Source organism: Topomyia yanbarensis, chromosome 2 (genome assembly GCF_030247195.1).
Source record: "Topomyia yanbarensis strain Yona2022 chromosome 2, ASM3024719v1, whole genome shotgun sequence".
In the NCBI taxonomy this organism is placed as follows: Eukaryota; Metazoa; Arthropoda; class Insecta; order Diptera; family Culicidae; genus Topomyia; species Topomyia yanbarensis.
The window spans coordinates 318,211,385-318,227,120 of record NC_080671.1 but is presented as its reverse complement, the minus strand read 5'-3'; the positions used below and the strand labels follow the sequence as shown (position 1 = coordinate 318,227,120).

General features: G+C 37.8%; 1 protein-coding gene across 2 annotated transcripts; it reads left to right on the top strand.

Annotated features, from left to right (window-relative positions):
- Positions 1–2,909: 2,909 nt before the first annotated feature.
- On the top strand, positions 2,910–5,170 carry LOC131683708 (zinc finger protein OZF-like). 2 transcript variants are annotated; one of them, XM_058965943.1, is made up of 3 exons: positions 2,910–3,065; positions 3,126–3,230; positions 3,556–5,170. In XM_058965943.1, the coding sequence occupies exons 2-3, from the start codon at positions 3,130–3,132 to the stop codon at positions 4,997–4,999; spliced, it is 1,545 nt and encodes a 514-aa protein (XP_058821926.1). In that variant the 5' UTR covers positions 2,910–3,065; positions 3,126–3,129; the 3' UTR covers positions 5,000–5,170. The 2 variants fall into 2 exon arrangements, with proteins under 2 accessions (XP_058821926.1, XP_058821925.1); XM_058965942.1 differs by having other exon boundaries at positions 3,011–3,230.
- Positions 5,171–15,736: the final 10,566 nt, after the last annotated feature.

Here is a 15,736-nt window from a genome sequence, read left to right as displayed (position 1 = left end):
TGTAACAATGAAAAAAATGATCTTTTCCCATACATTCTGAAATCAAAAACATCGATTTACATTGTTTTTCCATTGTAGATTTTGGAGGCATGAAAGACTGCATTATAAGTACATTGATGTTACAAACAAAGTTGTTGTTATCAAATAAAACTGTTGTAAATTCAACGTTTCTACGATCAATTTCGATATTACTTTCTGTTCGGGTTGGTTGTTCGCAATACTATGATGTAAATTTGTTTCAAAATAACAAGCCGTCGGAGAATTTAGATCTGTCAAAATACATCCAGATCACGTTGTTCCCAATGCGATGATTTTGCCACCTGTTCTAAATATTGTTTGTTTGATTTTGTTATTGTTTATCCCTTATGTCACATATTGTTTTTTTTCTGCTGTCTGCATCTGCATCTCAGCATTGCGATCGATCTATTTTAGTCGGTGCTGTAAAATAGAACCGCTCATCAGCGTTGCGAACAGCCTTATGAAGTGCAAGGCATTATCTTGCGGACGAAATAAAACATTATCCAGAACTTGACTTAACAGATTCCCAAGAAATCCGGTAGCGAGGTTATCGTGGATTCGTTTCTGCGTGTGGAATGATGCGGAAATTCCTTTTTTCAAAAACAAATCTAGTAACAGGCTGTGTAGCGTAAGCATGACAATATTTTCAACTTCATCTAAAATTTGTCTTTGTTCCAGTACCGAGTAAATTGGAAGTACTTAGGGGTAAACCAGGACGACAAGACGAGACATAGGGCTGCGCTGCAGTCAAAATGAACATGTTTGTTAATGGAGCTATCAAAATACAAGCAAAATGAAATTTTCGTTATAAAAAATCGTTAATTTCTCTTTAAAAGTATTATTTTAGAACCAAATCAAATCGTTGAAGGGTTAAAAAAGTGTTTTGTACGGAATAAAATTTTTAATTGAAATTTAAAGATATCTGATAAAAGTTATTTATTTACAAAAAATAAGACTGGAATTTAAAGAAAATCAACTTTCTTTCCCGTACCTCCAGTTTTCGTTAAGAAATATTAGGTTTTTACTGCGCATCTATTGATTTTGTTCACGAGTTGTATGGTGCATGTCAAAATCAAAATCATTTTCTTGGTTCATGCTATAGGAGACAGGCGGCGCATGGCTGTTTACAGTTTTGCGTTAGACAGCCTAATGTGCTCTAGCAGAATAGCTTCATCATTAAAGTCGTAAGACATGTACGTCTAGAAGAACGAATTCGATTAAATGATGTGGTTTTATACTTGTGCGAATATTTCTCGGTGTTACATAAAACATATTGTTTATATTCATTTACCATTGCTATATAAGACAAGGCAAGAGTAAAATTTGTATCACCATAATCACAATACCTTCTCCATAAAGAACCAAAAAGAAAACGTTAGATGACGTCATGCTCGATTGGCTCCCGAAATTATATGTTCAATACACGCAAACGAAAAAATACCTAAAATTGAGTTCTTTTGACTCAATCTCGGGGTATCGTGGAGGAAGGTAAAATTAGGTAAACCGTGTTGAAGATAGTTTCCATTCAACCACGGCAAAAATTACAACTCCCCAGTGAGCAAATTTTCTGACAGAGACCGCTCTGCTAGATTTCTGTAAGTCTTGGTTTGGTAGCCCTGTCAGATTTCTGCGCGTATCCTGTCGGGTTAGTTGAGCTAGGGCGAACTCGGTTTCGCTCGCGTTTTCTGGCAAATTTTGACAGGAACCGAGCAAAACCCTGGCATAACTCGGACATAAACTGTGCAAAGATCCTGGCAATTCCTACCTGGTAGAATTTAGTACGAATCGAGCAAAACATCTGACAAAGATGTGGCAGGAAGCGTACAGAGATCTTGGCCGTACATTCCTGGCTGGATTCAGGATAAAAGTGAGCAGCATCGGTTGGTTTAACCGCTTCTGTCAGAAACGGTTGTTGCATTTGAGCGAATTTGTTGCCAGAATTCTCGCACAAATCGCGCAAAATGCTCGCAGAAACTCTGCCAGCATCAATAGGGATCTTTAGGGGTGTGCGGGTTAAGGCATATTCTGATGCAGATTAGTACCGTGAGTTAATATCTCAGTCCTTTTTCAATTTTTTGGCCCGAAACTATTGAAAAAAAACATTTTTTAGTTTGTTTCCTTTTAGGACAATAACACATCCAAACCCATGCGACTTGCACGACCCTATAGGTTGCCTTATCAGATCTACCATAGTTTGCAGATGAAACTTGGGATGGCAGGTTGCTAGCGGATTGACAAAGTACCAGATCATGCTGTGTGGGGTGCTGTCCCGGTTAACAATGAGGCGAACGATAGATTTGCAGATATGTCATTTAGTAGGACAACTGTCAGTTTGCTGGTTGAGTTTAATTTGGTTTTTTTAAATTTAAAAATCATAAAAGAATAATGAAGGTTTAAGAATGATATGAGTGTACTCGTAAGGACACCCGCTACCAATACATATGAAAAACTGGCACAATTTTTCCAAATTAAAGATCCCTATTTCGCTTTGCTCATCTTTTGCTAACTTTCTGCTTGTCACGCTGATTGGGTCATTGATACGTTTTTTATACTCAAATTTAAGTTAAATTTACCTAATTTTGTGTACACCCCAAACAACTCAAAAGTACCTTCCTCCACGGAAGACCTCGACTGAGTCGAATCTCTCGTTTTGTTTTTGACAACACTAATAAGTGCGAAAGCGACACACAACCCAAAAGTAAGTTAAAAAAACTTATTCTGAAGGTTGTTTTATTTAACCGTGTAGACTACGCTCATATTTTCTCCGCATAACTATAAATGTTGTAGCTATAGGAAACTCTTTGCATAATATGCTAGTTAAAACCACCGTCTTTCGATCTGTACTGTAAAAAAAGTGAAAAGTGTTATAGTGACGCCGTAAAAATCGAAAGAGAAAGTAAACAAAGAGAGTAACTCATTGCAGATATGACGTTTTGAAAAAACGCTCAAGATATCAACTATTGGGTATAAAAAGTATACTTTTTTAACCGTGTACATCGTCAAAATGACAAAACGACATCGACAGTAATTCAGTTAAAGCAGTTCAAGCAAGTCTTCTTTTCTTTTAATGAGCGATCAGTTTGAATTTATTCAATTGGTAATTTCAGTTTCATGAAGCTTGTGAGCGGACTTTCCCTCCCAATTATGACGGAAAATGAAGTTATCGAAAGAACCAGCGGTACGCTACGTGAGGCAATGATTTTTCCAAATAGGTATGCTTTGTTTTTATTTACTACGGCTTGTTTTGTGTATCAACGGATGGCTTGTGTTAACATATTACCGAACTCAACGAGTTTTAAGGGATTCAATAATATCGACAACACAAGTCTGATGGATACAATTAGGTTTGTCCCAGTACCCAATTCTTGATCGGGAGTAAACAGGAGCTAAAGAAAACTTCTGTTTACGTTCAGAAGAAAAAAAGAGTCGTACTGATTACCTAAACAACTTTCTTCCTGTATATTTCTCCGGATACTGGAACAAACCTATTGTCCGATTATTTACCGCAAGTTAATGTTTATTTATTACACTTTATAGCATTGGTACTAACAGCGATAGCTCAATATCGTCCGATTCACAGTGGAGGTTTAGGAATCAGATAGACATGTCTTCAAAGCAATGGATACAAACCAACAGTAAGGTATGTCGACAAGAATCCCTCCAGAATCATCTTCCAGAGCGACCTGTATTAACCGACACTAATGAGCGACCTTACAAATGCGACATATGTAGCAAATCATTTAATGTAAGGAGTGTTTTGAACAGGCACAGAAAGATTCACAGTAAAGAACGGCCGCATACATGCGAGATATGTGGCAAAGGATTCCTTAAAAAGTATCTGCTTGAGCGACATGTGTCAGCTCACATTGGCAAGCGGCCGTACAAATGTGGTATATGTGATAAATCATTCACCTGTCAGGGTATCTTAACTTCTCACATGCATATTCACAGTAACGAACGACCGCATAAGTGCGAGATGTGTGGCAAAGGATTCCTTCAAAAGTATGTGCTTGAACGACATGTGCTAACTCATTCTGCCGAGCGACCGTACAAATGTGATACATGTGGCAAATCATTTGCCCGTCAGGATATCTTAATTTCACACGCTCGAGCTCACAGTAATGTACGGCCGCATAAATGCGAAATATGTGGCAAGGAATTCCTTTATAAATATCAGCTTGAACGACATGTGTTAACTCATACTGGCGAGCGGCCGTACAAATGTGATATATGTGACAAATCATTTACCCGTCAAAGTGTTTTAACTTTGCACAAAAATATTCACAATAATGAACGGCCTCATAAATGCGAGTTATGTGGTAATGAATTCATTCAGAAGCATCACCTGAAGCAACATATGTTAACTCACACTGGCGAGCGACCGTGCAAATGTGATATATGTGGTAAATCTTATTATAATGAGAGTCACTTGATCAGACACAGACTTATTCATAGTGATGAACGGATGCATAAGTGCGAGATATGCGGCAAAAATTTTCTTCAGAAAGAACATCTGCAGCGACACTTCTTTAACCATACTGGTGAGCGACCGTACAAATGCACTGTATGTGGCAAATCGTTTAAGGGGACGAGTGAATTAAACAATCACAAATCTATTCACAGTAACCTAACGCCGCATAAGTGCGAGATATGCGACAAAAAATTCCTTCTGCGGCAAACTATGAAGCGGCATTTGTTAATCCACACTGGCGAGCGGCGGCATAAATGTTATATATGTAAGAAATCGTTCACCTGTCAGAGTACGTTAACTTCGCACAGACTCATTCACAGTAATGAACGACCGCATAAGTGCGAGATATGTGGTCATGCATTCGTTAAAAAGCATTACCTGAAGCAACACGTGTTAATTCACACTGGCGAGCGACCTTGCAAATGTGATATATGTGGTAAATCATTCAGAGGGACGAGTTCTTTAAACAGACACAGAAAAATTCACATCAAGGAAAGTCCGCACGAGTGAGAGATATGTGGCAAAGAATTCGTTCTGCAACAATGCCTACAAAGACACTTCTTAATCCTCACTGGTGAGTGGTAGCACAATATGTGAAGTATGTGGCAAACAATATACATACGAAAAAAGATTATATGTATAATGATGCATTGAATACAATTATAAAACAATTGATTTAAAGTCAAATTTCTTCATTGTTTCAACAAAAGTATCACACCTTTTATTAGTAATTAGTTAAATTAAAAAAAAATCCGAACTGTAGCTTACTCGATGAATGGTTATCGGCTGTGGCAGCCTCGTCAGATTTCGAACGTCAATAACATCCATAAAATTACGATTGTTGCTGGTTCGATTTTCCAGTTTTCAACTGCAACGATAATGCATTCTCAAAAATCAGCGAAATTAAGGGTCGATTTCTTCATCCTCGCTTAACTTTTAAACTAGGTTCACCAGTTCGTTTAAAGTTTAAACGCACTGGTGAACCTGGTTTAAAAGTTAAGCGAGGGTGAAGAAATCGGCTTTACACCTTAAACCTGGCTATTAAGCGAGGGTGAAAAAATCAGCCCTGAATGCATTTTATTTTTCATCAAAAGAAAAATCCAAAGAGAATAGAGAAAGAGACGAAGAGTGAAAATCAGTCAAAACGGCAACACTCCCTTTATGGTGATTTCAGCACTAGAATTTTGGCAACCGCTTCCACAGGCAGCACTTTAAATGACTCCTATTATATTTTGAAAAGAAACCGTATGTCGATCGTTGGATTTGTTTATCAAATGATGTGCATTTTGAAACAAAGAGATGAAATAATTCTAAAGCTTGTTTTTACTAATACATATACTCTGGAATGCACCTTAAAATCATGACTGAACTAAATTCTGACGAAAATTCAAATTTCTTTTTTGATGTACAATACTTAACTCCTCCAACTCAGGCATGAGTAATGTTTATTTACATTGCACGATTGGTCTGCTCAATAAGGTATTTTCGGCTTCACACTATTCGCCTCTTTCCCTATTCTCTTTGGGACCATTCATAAATTACGTAACGCAAAAATTGCCCAAAATTGACTCCCCCCTCCCCCTATGTAACAAATTGTCACAAATTTTTCCATCCCCCCCTCCCCTGTTACGTAACTAATTCCAAGAAAAAATTTTTTTTCTTCGATGAAAACATGTTACGTAACGATCTAGTTAACACCCCCTCCCCCCTATGTCACAACTTGTCGTACCCCCTCCCCCCCCCTAAAAGCGTTACGTAATTTATGAATGGTCCCTTTGGAGAAATCCATATTGTATTTTGTGTTGCGTGTAAGGCGTCAAAACCCAGTCAATAAAAAGGCGGACGAACATGGTCAGGCGTTTTAAACACTTTGACGTTTGGATCAACTCGCCTATGCCAATTACCCCTAGGAACAAATGCAATTGCGGCTGATTTGGGTTGTTTTTCGCGTTTTTTAACATGTTTGGCTTAAGCTTAAGATTGTTTTTTTTTAATAACTAGCGTGTTCTCGCTTGTATTTAGTTTGTCTAGTGCACATCATTTAGCCAACGAATGTGGGAAATTGTGGAATCGTGTGTAAGTATAGTAGAACAAGTTCCCTGACCTAAAGTCTGAGTGAACGTCAGATTGTGGTAATTTTTGGTGTGAAATACCAATTTTGCCATTGATTTTTCCTATAGTTTAGTCAACGACACGACTAGACACTGGCATTGCATAACTGTATCGCAAATCTGACTACCCCTCAGTGACTCAGGTAACTGGTAATGTCAAATATGACTTTTGCTTAGAAAATGCATGAAACTAGAAACACTGATTAGTCCGTTGTTATTTTTTCCAAATAAGCTGTTTTTTTCCTTGGTTACGCAGAGAAAAACAAATTGACTAGCAAACAAATTGTTTGCTTTTCAAAATAGGTGATAGTATATGGAAAAATCTCTGAATTTGCTCACGATCGCGAAAATCTTTTCAGAAATCGTTTGCAATTAGTGTGATAATGTTTCTACTATTTTCAGCGATCTGGATACAACTTATTATGGACAATCCAGAGCAGCAGACTGCCGTCTCCAGCATCATGAACCAGTAAACACGCTATCCGCTTCCAAACCCATAAAATAACAGTTGTACCGATCGTAAAAAATTGTGTCATGGGATTTAAGCTTGTGTTTCTCAAAAGGAGTCTGGGATTTAAATCTTCCTTGACTGAGTGCACGCTACTCTGGACATTTAGTGAAATTGACATAGGGCACCAGCGGCTGCTTGTTCAATGAGTCACTGCCGGATTTGATCATAGAAAATGTTTCAAGTCTCTCCAAACTGTCGAAACAAAAGTTCCGCTGCTTTTGAAAAATGCCAACAGTAACAAAATTGCACCGATTTTCAAACCTAAAAACCCAATTTTCCCCGTTGGGAACAGTTAATATTGTTAATTGTTTTATAAACCCGTGACGTTTTCCGCGGTTGTGTTCATACTTCAGAAAAACTCATTTTTGTGTAGACATTTCCCGTCACGGGATTTGAGATCCCGGGCTGCATTTAAAATACAAAATAAGTAATATGTTTCCCAATCTGTAAAGTAGCCTTAACGAAGTTGGTGTCGATAGACAGTCGCCATCCGAACCAGTAGTGTCGACAATGTTGGTGATTACCGGGGAAGCGTTGACCAATGTTGCGATCGAGCGTACACATTAGTCCCGCAGTTTGGAATCAGTTAACAAACGTGATCTGGAAACTGTACTACCGTTAGCGATGCTCAAAGAATTCAACGGCACCGAAATGGCCACATACCTTGATAAACATTCGAGGATGATCTGCGCAAAAATCGGGTGGTGATCAATAATATGATCAAATATGTGGGAAGAATCGGAAAAGAAAAACTGGCGAGCTCAGTTCATATGGGAGCATGCGGTACACCAATAAGACGGATTTATGCCGTGCACTGTTGATGTTTTAGTATCTTCCATTGGGGCCGCGATTTGTGTTATATGCAAGCACGTGTCTGCATTCGCAAAAACTCGTACTTTTAAACATCTACCAGCTGATTATGAATGATACGGTCGCACAGCCCTGTGCCAGTATTTGTTTTCTTTTTCCATTTAAATGTTTCATTGATCTATTATGTGCATTTATTGAAGGATTCTATTGCGTGACACTATCACTATGGAATCAGATGGAAGGGTCACTTTTCAGTGACGATTGCTACCTGAAATTGTACCAGATACCAGACCGGAAAATAATTTAGTTGAAATATTGCTTGTTCCGGTGTTAATGAGAGCTCTGATCAATATTACCACAACCCGCGATTTTTCAATTGTACTATCGATAATAGAAATGAGTTCTAGATGTAGCAATTTTCTGGTTATTTACATATACCTAGTTAGTTATTGTATAGGCATAATGGTAAGGTTCTTAATCCTAAGTTTTCAATTTTTCTCATTCGTCTTTTCGTCAGCGAGTGAGATAGACAGGAGCATTTCTAGTTCTAACCTAATTTCTAATAAATGTAATTCCGATAAATTATTTTGTAGTACAATAAATCATGTCAATCATGACGAATTCTTGGTGCGAAATAGATTTAATCGAGCTTTTGATTGCACAATTTGCATTTTTTACGATTATACATTTTGTTCAACACCATGGTTTTCTCATATCGTTCGCATCGCATCGTCAGGATTAACAACGTATTATCCCAGCATCACCCTGTAAACGAAATTGCACAGTGGCTTGTTACAGCAACCGCTATGTAAATCAGGACCTCAGTAATAACTGTATCCAAGTGCCTGCTGTAATTTTCTCCCAAAAACACACCATACTTCAAATGATCGATGGTCAACAGCATCAAATAGGTCACGGTTTAGTCAGAGATTAACACTAGCCAAAGATATCTCGTAAACGGTCTGCTGAATTCGTTTACGATTCCACAACTGATCAATCGGTCGTAGGTTTGCGTTGCTTGAAAAACTGGTAATACAGGAATCAAATACTTTATTCCGTTTCCGGCGTAGTACACAGCGAATCTGATCGGCGAAATGACACTCTCAATAAAAAAAGACTGCGCTGCACGAAGAATCTTTAACTGTGGTAAAAGATATGGTTCTAGCACAAATTATACGAATACAACTGAGTCGTATCGAAGAATACCTTCTGGAGATTGCAGCGTTGTGGCAGTTATAGGGAAGCTGTGAAAGCCAGAACCAGTAACAGAAAATATTCGATAGCTTTCAGGAAGCCATTGTCATACAAATCCTTGATGTCGTTATAGACAAATATTTCAGAGCAGGTATAACGAACATGTCATTAAATAATGCAAGAAAATGAGTGCATCGACTAGACTTGGTTTGGAGGTCGGTACCAGCAAACTCTGATGGATGACACGTAAACGAATTAGTGCTGGTGCCAGTACGGTTTGCAGACGATCGATGCGTCAGCTTGTTGTGTTGATGAATTACTATGCTGTCCATAACCAAAAACGCGAACCATCGGAACAGAGCCTTCACCAGGTTACGGTGCATATCAAATCGAGAAACTACGCTGTCCTCCAATAGCAAGTAGTCACGTTAAATCGCTATCAGTCGTAATGTTTGTGAGCGCTGAAATGAAGGTATTTTATGAATCATTTTTTATATTACCAATAAACTTCTCTCGAATTCATCAAAAGCAGTAAAACAAATCCAGTCCGAGTGTTGAATAGTTTTTTTTCATCTGATGTTTTGTTTATTTTTGCCATGTATTATTGATTGAGTTCTACAAGATGACGACACGAATGAACTTATGATGAATGAAGTTCATGTTTGACAATTCTCGGTGGTTTGTTTACTTTGTCAGTTACGTGAGTGCGAGTGCAACGGGTGCTCATCTGTTACATTCGAACTTACGTAACTACCATGTAAACAAACCACCGAGAATTGTCAAACTAAGTTCATCCGGCTCATTTTGTGGGGTTATGTCGGTTGGTGTAAAACCTAATTGCCAGGATACGCAAATCAAAGCAGTGTTGTCCGAGAAATTAATATGTTGTCATTACCGAGGGGCGAGTCAATGTACGGGTAACTGGCGATATATTACTCGGACACTTTTTCGTCAGAATATTTCATTAAGTTTCTGGTCGTGTCGTTGGTTTAGTGGTGATTAACTAGTATGCTAAAAAGTTTATGTGAGTAGATAATGAATCCGAAAATAAGTATTATTTATAATTTTCATATTAGGCAATTAAGGGTGATTAAATGGTGCGTTCCGTGACCGATTTGAAGGCGATTTAAGGGTGGGTAGGGCGGCAAAAAATAACGGCGGCAAATCGCCCAAATGTTGCAATAGGGACCTTTAATTTGGAAAAATTGTGCCAGTTTTTCATATGTATTGGTAGCGGGTGTCCTTACGAGTACACTCATATCATTCTTAAACCTTAATTATTCTTTTATGATTTTTAAATTTAAAAAAACCAAATTAAACTCAACCAGCAAACTGACAGTTGTCCTACTAAATGACGTATCTGCAAATATCTCGTTCGCCTCATTGTTAACCGGGACAGCACCCCACACAGCATGATCTGGTACTTTGTCAATCCGCTAGCAACCTGCCATCCCAAGTTTCATCTGCAAACTATGGTAGATCTGATAAGGCAACCTATAGGGTCGTGCAAGTCGCATGGGTTTGGATGTGTTCTTGTCCTAAAAGGAAACAAACTAAAAAATGTTTTTTTCAATAGTTTCGGGCCAAAAAATTGAAAAAGGACTGAGATATTAACTCACGGTACTAATCCGCATCAGAATATGCCTTAACCCGCACACCCCTAAAAATCCCTATTATAAAGTATTATTATTATAAATGAAATTTTCCATTGCCTTACAACCTCCCTCCCCCTTTCCACCCGGCTTGAATAACTATCAATCTTGATGATGCTGTGCGACGGGGGTACTAGTTTTTATTATAGTGGAAAATTTAGGTTTGCGCGTTTTTCCCAAAAGTTTTTTAGCTGTGCTGTTTTCAAGGAAGTTGTAGTTGAATTCAAAATAAAATAGTTTATTTCTATTGTCAGAGATGAACCTTCCAACGAAAACTAGTCTGGCTCGCTTGGAATCGAATTGTATGGACCAACCACTGCTTTCACAAAATCTGTTGCAAAAATCGAAGGTTTTCATTCAGTACAAAAGCAGATTTTCACTTTTAGAAAAACAGGCAACATTCTGACCGAAAATTTTGAAACGAAGCACCTATATCGAAACGTTATAAAACGTTCGATTTTTGTAAATTGAATCATTACACTAACCTGTCTACAAATCACACAAATAACTTTTTTATTTTGTGCCATTCTACTTGAAAGCGACGATATTGTTCACAAGTGGCTCACTTACTATCCAACGCTCTTGGCAAGCCACTTTCTGATGCTTGTAATAACAAAACTTCAATTCGATTCTTTGTCGATAAATTGATGGCCCTGAAAAGGGCCTTTTGTTTGGGCAGTGTTCGTAATTTACTTGGAGCTGGTGTATATGGTAACAGCTTTGGTGCCATCGAAGACGGCGTGCTTGGCCAACTCTTCTGACAGCAGCAAACTGCACACATTTCGACCGACGTACAGTTACCATGCTTCAAACGAACTGAGCGTGAGCAACAGCATGCTGAGTTTTTATACCTGACTGCAGCACAATGTAAGCTCGTCCTTTTTTGTGTTGTCCTCAATATGTGTTCTTCGTAGCTCCACCCCTTCGATGGTCGACCACATATTTTTGATAAAGAATAAAATTGAAATTGTGTTGCCAATACGGAGATTATCGAACACTCAGGGTAAAGAGAGTAATGTAATACGGCACCTTGGTAAAATGTTTGAGAATTGAAACCTTTTTTTCTACACAACTATTTCCAATCAGCGCAAAAATCGAAGGTTTTCATTCAATACAACAGCAGATTTTCACGTTTGAAAAACAGGCAACATTCTGACCGAATATTTTGAAACGGAGCACCTATATCGAAACGTTAGAAAACGTTCGATTTTTGTAAATTGAATCATTACACTAAACTGTCTATAAATCACAAATAACTTTTGATTTTGTGCCATTCTACGTGAAAGCGACGGTATTGTTCACAAGTGGCTCACATACCATCCAACGATCTTGACAAACTACTTTCTGATGCTTTTAATAACAAAACTTCAATTTCATTCTTTGTCGATAAATTGATGGCCCTGAAAAGGGCCTTTTGTTTGGGCAGTGTTCGAAATTTACTTGGAGCTGGTGTATATGGTAACAGTTTTGGTGCCATCGAAGACGGCGTGCTTGGCCAACTCTTCTGACAGCACCAAACGGACGGCGGTTTAAATTTTGCGGAAGATGCTACAAACGAACTGCTACATGCTGATGCTGGAAACGAACTGAGCGTGAGCAACAGCATACTGAGTTTTTATACCTGACTACAGCACAATGTAAGCTCGTCCTTTTTTGTGTTGTCCTCAATATGTGTTCTTCGTAGCTCCACCCCTTCGTTGGTCGACCACATATTTTTGATAAAGAATAAAATTGAAATTGTGTTTCCAATACGGAGGTTATCGAACACTCAGGGTAAAGAGAGTAATGTAATACGGCACCTTAGTAAAATGTTTGAGAATTGAAACCTTTTTTTAATGCGCCTAGTAAAAATGTTTTCCACTTCACTCCAGTTTGCTTCTGACCATATTTGCAATTTGCGTACTGAAATAAATCATTATTTAGGGTTTAACCCAAATTGCTCTCCAGGGAGAAACAGTCCATGAAACAGAAAATGCAAACTTATTCTTTGAAATGATTTTGGTGGCCCTGAAAAGGGGCTTTTTATTAATGATACAAGTGAATTCCAAATCCATACAAAGTGCGTCCCTGCCGCTTCAGAGTATAGACGACATTCATTGCGGTTTTGCGCTTGGCGTGTTCAGTGTAGGTCACGGCATCTCAGATGACATTTTCCTGCACACCATCAGCATTCGTAGATTAAATCGGAGATGCATTTTACACCACCACGACGAGCCAGACGCCGAATGGCAGATTTGGTGATTCCCTGGATTTTATCACGAAGAACCTTGCGATGACGCTTGGTACGGGAACGCAAACATGATACCGCTCATTGTACCGTCCGGACGAGCATGTTGCTCGTGTGGTAAGCGAGCACCCACTGATACAAAACAAGCTCGCGTGACCTGTATATATAACATTCCCGTATGTAATGAAACGCTTACATGCTCCTTTTTGACGACTCTGCGTGGGATATGCTGGCAAATTGCGCATTTTCCTCGCTGTTTCCGAAGGTTTTTCTGAAAATCCTTGTTTTGGTTTATTTATAGTAGTCGCACTAATTCCGAAATTTAATACGAAATACGTGCACAAATTTCCGATCAGATAGTGCAAAAATATTGCGATTTCGTCCAGTAGGACGGAAGATATTCGCATTTCAAACCTGGGAAAATTTCTCAACTGAAATTTTTGAAACGGGACCCCATATTGAAACGTTAGAAGTATTCTACTTCAAAAAAATGTCACTTTTACTGAGATCTCAGCTATTGAGATTTCGGCAAAAGATGCAAAAAAGCTGAGGTTCGGCAGAAAAAATTAAGTGTGTGGCCCGAGGGGAACGTCACTTCAGAATGATTGTTTTATTCCGTTCAGTTTTACACGAATTCGTACTTTTTCCGGTAATTTTAGAAAATTTTGACAATGTTCTAACAAATCGAGCATTGTTAAGAAAAATCGAAGAAATTACAAAAAATCTATCCAATCTCAAGCAAATTTTGCTCGAATTTCGACGATTTTGATGGAACTGGCAACTCTGTATACTCAATGTTTGAATCTTTCAACAATTCTGGCAACAAAATTTATGTTTTTGTTTTGATTTGGTCATGCAGTTATGCTGCTGGTAATGTTTTGTTTTGGTTTCATCGAGCACTGAAGCTGTCAAAACGTGAATTTCGAGCATTTCATTTTGTTTTTCATGACACATTTCAAATCATCTTCGGCCAATTGAAACTTTTTTTGGCAATGTTGAAAATGCGATTCCATTTCGAACTAACTAATGTTAATCTTTATCAATCCGTTCAGAAATATAAATTTTATGTTCATTTCATCAACAAATCAAGGAGTGTCGTTCCCCTCGGTGTGGCCCCATATAGTGGAGTGAGATATTTTCAATGTCAAAATTTTTTCAAGGAATTTGTTACGTAATAGAGGAGGGGGGATAGAGAAATTTGTGACAATTTGTTACATGGGGGGAGATGGGAGTCAATTTTGGCAATTTTTGCGTTGCGTAATTTATGCATGCCTGAATAGAAATGTACAGTAACAAAACCGTGATTTTCACTGTGACAGTACAGTATGTTTACAATAATTTACAGTAAGTTTTAGTGTTATGCTACAATACAAAAACAATAAACTTTAACGTTTTTATAGTAAATTTCAATGTAAAATAGACTTGTACAGTGAAAAAGGGGGGTGGTTATGTATCTTAACATTAAAAAAATCAGTTTTTCTCCATACATTTTTTTCTCGAAAACAGTAAAATTTAATGTGAATGCACTGTATCAGTTTTTTGCTGAACAGTGAAATTTATTGTTACATGAAATTTTGTTGTAAACCTACTGTGAGAACTTGGCATCAAACAATGTTGAAACAGTAATTACTATAATATTTATTATTTTATGATTGTTTGTAGGGTAAATGCTATTGTAAAATTCTATCCGGGTGGTTCCAAACCAATTTATTCGGTGGGAAGGTCGAGAAGATTTTTATGAGTGTTTATTGGCCCTTAAAAAAATGTAAGAATTAAAGAGAAATTGAGCTGGCAACGCTTCCCGTTTTTTAATATTGGGGCTAATTTCACTCACTGAAATGTCATTAGTTTATTTGTGTACATTCCAAATCCATACCTAGGATAGGATCCGCCAGCTGGCTTCTTCTTATATTTTACTAATCCCTGTTGAAAACGACATACCCCCACTCGACCAATGTTGCCAAAATATTTGTTTTGTTTCGGTCGTATATTTGTTCTGATTAAAATATTCTATATTATGTACCAATTTCATGGAAAAATCAAAGATTTAGTCTTTATATCCGCATTTAAACGATCATAACGTTTTTTCCATCGGAATACAGCAAAACAAAATAATATATATTCGTTGTTGGACATTACGAAAAATATCTTCACGCCTCTTCATTTTTGTAAGTTGCTTTCTGAGTCAAGCAACCTCTGTCACAAGAATAATTTTCTCTGTTCGGATTTATATTAAATATTCTAAAACTACTTTTCTGCAAGGTTTAATTTTTGTTTTGGAGGAATGTATAGGTTTTTACATGTGATTGTTTCGGAGAAAACAGCAGTAGAAAATACACTCTCCTATTTACACCGATGATCGATTCAGTTGAAAACTGTAAAATTCAACTGTATCGATAATACCAAAGGAAGAACAAGAAGCGACTTCCGGGATAACTTTCTCCCTGTTTGCTCAGTACTTCCAATTTACTCGGTACTGGAACAAAGACAATTTTTACATGATGTTCAAAATATTTTCATACTTACGCTACACAGCCTGTTGATTTCGAAAAGAGGCATTTCCGCATTACTCCGCACACAGAACAGAATCCACGATAACCGCGCTACCGGATCTCTCGGGAATTTCAGTTCTGGATAATATGTTTGATTTCGTCTGCCAAATAATGCCTGCACTTCATAATTACAGACGGATGTTATAGAAAGAAAGCGGTATCTCGAGAAAACAAAAAAATCAACACGGTT